Consider the following 8,473-nt stretch of genomic DNA (forward strand, 5'->3'; position numbering starts at 1 on the left):
AATTTATTGATAATATAAAACCACATATAAAAAGACAAAATGAAAATTTTAAAACATCAATACAGTGCTAATTTCCTACTCTACCTTATTTATTATTGTCTAAAATTACTAAATTTTGAATAATTGTCGCATTTTGAAAAAATTTCTTATTTCATATTATTTGCGGATTTGGATTTTAGTTTTCAACGTAATTTTTCCTATTTTACCTTCATTAATAAGTTTAATATTAATTGTATTTTTTTTATCATTTTATCTTAGGAAGAGTGGTTCAATTTGATGTGTGAAAAAAAAGGATTATTGAAAGGTAAAAGGTATTTTAGTTTATCTTCCTTATTTCCTTAATATGTATAATTTGTTCCATGAATTATTCATTTCCTTAATATAATGAAATGTGACAATTTTATTTTGGAATGGTCATATTGTAATTATCTTTCAGTCAAATATATAAAGAAAGAAAAATTTATAATAAATGACCTCTAGCTTGACTTTCCATTTATTTTCTTTTCAGAAATTTTGTGAATAACAAGAAAAAGAATTTAGCTGAGCTTAGACATGCCTTTTTGGGACACTTGAATGTAGGATTAGTGAGTGGCTATTTAAATTAAAATCCCAAATTTAAGGAAAGGAGCCATCCATGTTGAGATTCCTTGTAATGTTTTCTCTAAAAATGATACCAGTTGACAGCGTCAATTATGACTCACGAAGTAAACACCTAATCTAAATCCCTAAATCACCGGTTTTGTTTTGACTCTTACAACTCCTTTCTTTTCTCAATCTAACAATTAGAATACATTTCAATCTGTACACTACAAACACCCACCCTACCTTGTTTTAATACAGTCAGGCGCGGCTCAGATGGCTCTACCTCTACCTCTACGAGCACAATTGCCAAACCCCCACCCCACCATTCTACCCGTTAAACTTTAATCATCATTCCCGACCACTATAGAATATATTAACGCCGTTCTTCTTACAGCTGCAGTGCTAAATCTGGTTGTCCTGATTCAACTCTGCTACAACTAGGAGAACCTGGAGACTGAAATATAACATTCAGATCAGGTGGCACTGAATCTGAATCTGGTTTCAGCTGCCCTGATAATCCTTGCCAAGATGATTGCCGTTCAATTCCACATCTTGTGGGTCCCACTTCCTCCTTTTCAGAATTCCCAATAGCATCCATTGAATTATCTGATGCTTTTGGATTTGGATTTTGAGAGCCCTGGAAAAAGCTACTATTAGTTCTAGAGACTCTATCATTCTGCGGTAACGACTGAAAGTTAAACCCAGCAGATCTGGCAGCCTCAACTAGTTTTCCCATCTGAGCTGGCATATGAAACCCATATGTGCCATTGAATCCGTTCATACCAGGGTGAACTACACCGCTTTGATGGATCTGAAATGGAGGCCTTGGCCTCATCATACTATTTGAATTCAATCCCTCAACTGCTGCTGCATTTTCCAAGTGAGTTTCAGATTTATTAGCACCTGAAGCGGATGAAGATGTTGAAGCAGATGGAGAAAGCGCAGTGCTCAATTGTCCCTCAGCTGCAGATTGAGTTGTAGGCATGTCATTCTCTCTCATGTTATTTTCAGGTTGTTTGGACGGCTTTTCTTTTGATTCAGCAACTGAAGATGTCTCAGCATTACATGAATTTTCAGGAAGAGAGAGAGGCTGTGATGATGAAAGCGGACCAGGAGGAGACGAAGAGAGAAGCAATGGCTTCTGTGGTGGAATGTCATTTTCTCCCACCCATCCATGTCCAAATTTCACTCCAGGTGGCAAAGATCGCTCTATCCTTGTTGAAGCAATTTTCCAAGCAACTGTGCCAATATTTGCAGCAAACCGAGCTAAACTCCTTGCATAACCATGCTCTGACAGAAGTCCTACCTGATTCAAATAAAAGCAACATTAATCAACCAGCTGAATACATTACCACTAAGATGCCACATGTAAATTGGCCCTGGGGATTTTGCAGACAGTTTATCAATGGAATTCAAAAGGAAAAAAAAAATCTCAATTCAAAATGAGAATGAGATGCGTTAAGAAGTAAAGCTATATCTTCTCTATTATCATTTTCAGTTTTGTTGTGTTCAGACCTTGAAAAAAATATCGAAGAAGTTCCAATCCTCTACCAAACTAAACAGCCTATGTTTGTTTACTTCTTGCTTTCGCTTTTCTTTTTTAAATATAGTTCTTTAACTAAACATCTGTATGGATCCCATGCACAGGGACCTTTTTAATATTCTCTGACAAAGAACTAAATTGACAAATGGATATCAAGGAGATACATACAGCCACGAGCTGCTTCCTCTCTGCATCAAAAGTCGCTAAAACAGATGGTTCTCGTCCACTGGCTGAAAACTGCTTGTATGTGTTCCGCCTGTTTTCATCAATTACAAATTGTTTTTTCCCATTCTTAAATGAACCACCCTTAAACATAGAACCTGCAATAAAAACACAAGTGTGTCAAAACCTCCTCTTACCAATCCTTTTCTCAGACATTGACAACAGAAGATGAGGGGGAAAGGAAAACCAGATGAATTTCCAAACCTGTAGCTTCACTGTTTTTCTCAAATTTGTTGTCAGCTGACCAGTGAGCATCTATTCGAGAACCATGAGATTGTCCTGATAAATCTCCAAAATTAGACTTGTCGGAGATAATAGGTCCTTTTCTCAAATCGTTATTGGACCATAGCGTGTTCTCTCCTCCAGAAGTAAGAGTTGCATCGAAGGAAAAATCTGGATGAGCCTGAGCCAATGAAGGTCTGCCTAGTGGCTTCTTAAGATTCTTAGTTGGAGGTCTACCTCTCCTTACTACTTTCATTTCTGGTTCATTATCATCACTGTCTTGTCTTAAATTCTCAAAGCTCTTTTTTGCTAGTTCTTGTATAGACCGTGCCTAATAGAAGGAACAGAAATTCATAAAGCACCTCCATACGGCTGATCAATGGAAAATTCTGAGTGAAGAACTTAGTTTACCTGTCTAAAATATATTGTATCAGGGGCATTGTACTGCATTGCATTTGAAGAAATTAGGAAAACGTCTTTCTGCAAGCAAAAGTAGAGACATCATTTTAAGTCCCCCAAATTCAAACAAAAACAGAAATTTGCATTCAGATTATCATTACATCTCAACACTACCTAATTAAATTCTAGCACTCTGTAGTTGTGAAGTTGAGGAGGAAGAACAAAACAATAAATATCCTTTTGTTATCAAGCAGAACAAAAATTTCATTAGGACTTGTCTACCAAGGTGAAACCAAACTATAAGCCTCAGAACAATTACAGATTAGATAAGTCGAGGGGAAAAAATATAGGTACATTCATTTTGTTGAAGACAACCAAAGTAATCAGATTAAATGTCATAAGCATGGTTCAGACACTCAATTCCTCTCCGCTGTACAGGAAAATCACATCAGGTTCAGAAATCACAGTATAAAGAGGACATACAAATGGAAAAGCAATGGTTGTGTTCATGATTATACATACAGCATGTGTTCCACATATTACACTTGCTCCTATCATGTAATAAGGCAGCAGTAAATGGAAAATTCATATGCGCCCATGCAAAATGTTTATTTCAGAAGTAAGACTAAGCAATATCATGGGAATGACAAAACTTAACTTGAGTACGATCTAAAGTGATAGAACTTCAAATAATGACATGCCTTTGGCAACACAACTAAGCCATCACAACAATAATATTCTGTACTACTCTGAACAAAACATCATTCACACTGCATTTCAGTTGGACACAGACACTACACTTAAAAGAGGAACTCATAGTCTATCTATAAGAAACAGTCTCAGGTGGATAAAAAAAGGTCTAATGTCATAGGTGAATCATCAATAAATTAGACAACCTTTAAAGACCATATTCTGGGAGGCACAAATTCAAAGAAATTCCTTCCCTGCTTTGATCAACTTATCATCCAAATGCCCATAGCATAACCCTTGGGAAATGAAGAGCCTAGGGTCTCATATTTTGAGTTCCAGGCAGTAAGAAGTACACAACTCTCCTCTTGCATTGCAAGGATACAATTTCTCTGTTATGAAGACACAACTTTAAGGTCTCTGTGGAGCAAACTCGCCATTGCACCATGGCTTGCCTCAACTTGTTCCACAAACAAACCTGACTAATTTTGACACTGAATCAAGCTGAATGTGAATCTTGTAACCTCATCTTGGCATTTTTATGTAGCATCTTACAAAATTCATATAGTTTGGCACAAACAGGAGGAAGTATACATCCACCTTCCATTGTCCACTGGCTCATCTTATGTAAAAGTGCAAAACCTAATTATAGGTACTCACTAAAATGGACTGTCAACTGAAATTTTGAAAAGATTTATACCAAGCAAAATAGTAAACACTTCTCAATCAATAGGGGGGTGTGAGTAAAGAAGTAGAGGATTCTTCTAAAGTTTTTGCACTATACAAAATAATGAACTAGCAAGAAAAGCATAAAACATGCAACAGGCTAATGTATTTCTAGTTTATTTCATGAAGTCGTTCCCCATCATTCCAAAGCAACACTTAGTTGTGATGGCTTAACTCTCAGGAACCTATTTCAGGAACCTAACTCTCTTTGTTTGTTTTGATGGATGAAAGGAGAGCATTGATGTGGTTTTTTCCATCATCTCCCCAGTGGATCCCATCAAAACCAATCCTCCCAAATTAGGCGGATTGAATCAAAGAGAATATGAAGTTTCATATACATGAACCTATATATCCTTGAAAGCTGCATGTACAAGTTTTCTCATGTTTTAGCTTTAATATATCTTTCATTTTTTTTTTAAGAGTTAAGAATTTATGGACTCAGTTAATGATTCGATTAATTTATAAATGTATTTCATAGTTTAGTTATTATTATTATTCATGGTCTAACTTGAAAAAATAATAGATTAGTAATAGTATATATTAAAATGTTTACGATAAATAAGCAACTTTTGACAAAACATAATATTTAGATTTAGATTTTTTATTTATCAGATCACCCACAAAAAATTCTTCCCTTCCCTCAAACCAAACAACAAAAGAAAAGATAATTATCCCTTCCATATTATATTTCACCCCCCCACCTAACTTCATCCATCCTCCTCAAAAGTTCATTCTCTCAACCAAATATAATCTTATCAATCCACAGTTCATATATCATTCAAACCAAACTGAATGGGGATTTAATGTAAGATTGAGGGAGACAAAATACTAAAATATGCACTGTCAGGCCCGAACATAGACTAGGGACACAAATAACGAAATAAGATATGTGATGCTATATGCCTTGCTAATAAAAAATTAAACAGCATAGTTAGTTTCAGAAAGCATGTAATCCATTATTTAACAAACTCTCATGGTAGGCAATACACCAATAACTTGTGTGTGTATGTGGGGTGGTGGGGAGCTAACATCGGCATCTAAGTCAACTAGAAAATCTCAAATGCAAACTGGGAATGCTCAGAGTAAATAAATATAATCACAAGCTCATATATACCTCAAATTGTTCCAAGGTGGCATAAGCACCACTAGAAAGTTTCTTCCTGAGAGTTCCAAAATCCATGGGATTGGCAATGACTTCATGATAATCTGGAAGCTGCATAAGTAACATATCATCAACCGCAAAAAAAAAAATGAATCAAGAATGTCAAATCTGTTGTCAAACAAGTTTCAGAACAAACCTCATCTGGGTCTACTGGTTCAGAAAACACACCATGTGTGTCCTTCCTGCAATCAAAGGTATTCCAACAAAATATTATTACTTCACTAAGAACATAATAATAGAATAATAAAAGAAAAAAAGGAAGCACATGGAAAGTATCAGAAAGGGAAAACGCAGAAGCACAAACACATACTTTTGAAGCCTATCCAGGATGAACAGTAATAACTTTTTATCAGGTAAAGGCGTAGAGGGGCCCCAATCTGCAAATAAGGAGGAAAAAATACCACATCATCAAACCTTCCGCCGTTTTAAGCAAATGGGTAAGCGAGATCAACATTCATCATCAACAAATAACAAACCTTGTGCATTATTTGTGGGGTTTGCGCCCGAAACAGATTTCTCTCGCTGAGAAATGTAAACAACGAAAAGTAAAATAAATTAGGCAAACAACAAACAAAATTTTTACTATAATGGATGCCCAACCATAAACAGTATAGCAATAAAGTAGAACTGAGTTCAAAGCCCCATAAAGAGAACATATAGATACAGGAAAAAAAAATGACAGAGAGAAACTGGGAAATTCTAAAGAAAAGACAAATTCACACTTTTTGTTAGATTTGACAGTCAAAAGAAATTCATTATTATTTCTGCTCATAAGAGACAGAGAAATTCCACTGCAATAAAATAATTTACTTTAATAAATGACAAACATAAGTACAACTTAAATTTCAAAATACAGATTTTTCTAGAAAAGAAAAATTGGGATGAAAGAAAAATAAAAGACATGCCTTGTAAATAAGTCAACCACTTTCACTGAAAATTTAGGAATTCCATCACAGAGGCCCGCAATTCAAAGAGTTCTTACTAAGGTCTTTATTTTTGTAAAATAAAAAAGGAAATTTTTTTATCCATACTCTGAGAACATAAAGGTTTGCACTTTCTCCAATTCCAAAACCAACGGAAATCTGAATAGTAAAAATTCGCCTGACATTTAACAAAAAAAATAAAAATAAAAATAAAAATTGTAGTACCTTTTGACTGGCACCAAACCCAGATCCATCGCTGATCGCATTGATTTTCCGCTTCCGATGATAGGATAGAGATGTCTTATCCTCCTCGCCGTTGGAGGCGGAAGCATTAGAGTTAAGCGAGGCCGAATCAGTCTCCAATTTTTTGTTAGAAGGCAATTTGAGGACCAATTTGAGCTTTTTCTCTCTGCGCTTCCCATTCAATTCGGCGGCGGCGTCGTCTTCTTCTTCTTCATCATCATCGTCCTCGTCTTGTTGCGATTGGATATCAGGAGAAGAAGTGTTGGGGTTCCGGCGGCTGGATCGACGGAGAGAAGTAGGAGTGGCAGAATTGTAATTAAGTGAAGGACGAAGGGGTGAATTATTGGAAATGGGAAGGTTCCGAGTTTGAATTTGCTTATGTTGATGTTGTTCCTGCTGTTGCTGTTCCTTGAGAGTGCGTTTTTGGAGATCTATAAGAGAAGGCCGACCTTTCTTCTTCCTCTTCGTCTTCTCCACGATCTTACCCATTTTTCCTCTTTCTCTCTCTATCTCTATCTCTATCTCTATCTCCCCTCTCTCTCTCTCTCTCTCTCTAACTAACAAGTAACAAACAATGTGTATTTTTGTTTTTTCTTTATTTTTTTATTTTTTTTACAATTTCGGTTTCTAATTTTTTTTTATTCGTACATTGTTAAAGTGTGAGGGCATGCGTTGCACGTGATACTGTCACGTGCTTTTGGCACGTGATGGTGTGCCTGCTCGGAATATGCTTCTTTTTGTTTCTACGTTCCACCCGGTTCACTAAGAAAAATTTCTAATTAAGTATCCTTTAATATATGGTCCAATCTATTGAATTTTGCAGATTGAAACATGACAACTATCTAACTTTTTTTTTTTCGATTATCTCAATTAAGTAGTGTGGATTTTATTTTCATTGATTACGCGAATTGTATCAATCCATAATTGCTAATACCGGGTTGATTCCTTGTCGGAGCTCCACTTGGGGGGTGTCGTTGGGTTCGGCCGGGGGACTCCGATGCTAAAGTCAGTAAAGTATAGAAAATGATAAAGTAAAAGCACGAAGAATGGTATTGGAAAGTGTACCTCGATAGTTTGGGGTGCAAATCTATTTATACTAGGTTAGTCGTAACCCTCGATTTGGTAACCAGAAAGTCTCCATTAATGCCTCATTAATGGTGGTTACGGAATCCATTCAAGTATTTCCGTTAGCTCATTAATAGGCTATTACTTGCCTTTAATGATGTCGGTTTTCTCATGGAAAGACAGTGCAGTCATCTTGCAGGCGTATCAATAGGCGGTGATTACATGCCTTTTTATGGTGTTTGACCTTCTGAGGCGTATCAAGGACTCTTGTGATCCGTCAGGCAACATCTTACCTTGTACGCCATCATTGTGGCGTATCTCTTGATCGTTGTCGTTTGGTTAATTCTCCTTTCAGTCCCTGGATAATATCTGGAGGTTATCAATAATAAAAAAATTAAAACATAATAAAACTTTTCATTCACCAATCTATAGTATAAATTTGTAAATATTTTGCCATACGATAGTATATTAATATTTTTTATTGTATTATCATAAATAAAGAGTTCCTTTTATGCATTGTACAAATGTGTCCACGTATTTTACATGCATTACAATTCAAAAACTATTTTTTAAATCAACTTTTTCTCTCTATTCAAATCGTGTATCTCTACAAAACTACCAAATGAAGATAAAAAGATCTATATTGCGGATCCATTATATTAAAGTTTCAAGCCCAAATAGGCCTGAGACTTTAGAGAG

The 8,473-nt window shown here is 35.7% G+C and overlaps 1 protein-coding gene across 1 annotated transcript; it reads right to left on the minus strand.

Moving 5' to 3' along the window:
* Nucleotides 1–655: 655 nt before the first annotated feature.
* LOC136222431 (uncharacterized) lies at nt 656–7,276 on the minus strand. The gene is made up of 9 exons (XM_066010175.1): nt 6,692–7,276; nt 6,020–6,065; nt 5,854–5,920; nt 5,680–5,725; nt 5,496–5,594; nt 2,981–3,049; nt 2,552–2,900; nt 2,294–2,445; nt 656–1,888 (listed from the first exon to the last, which is right to left on the minus strand). Exons 1-9 carry the CDS (start codon nt 7,196–7,198, stop codon nt 971–973), a joined length of 2,253 nt encoding a protein of 750 aa, XP_065866247.1. The 5' UTR covers nt 7,199–7,276; the 3' UTR covers nt 656–970.
* Nucleotides 7,277–8,473: the final 1,197 nt, after the last annotated feature.

Source organism: Euphorbia lathyris, chromosome 3 (assembly GCF_963576675.1).
Source record: "Euphorbia lathyris chromosome 3, ddEupLath1.1, whole genome shotgun sequence".
NCBI classification, from domain to species: domain Eukaryota; kingdom Viridiplantae; phylum Streptophyta; class Magnoliopsida; order Malpighiales; family Euphorbiaceae; genus Euphorbia; species Euphorbia lathyris.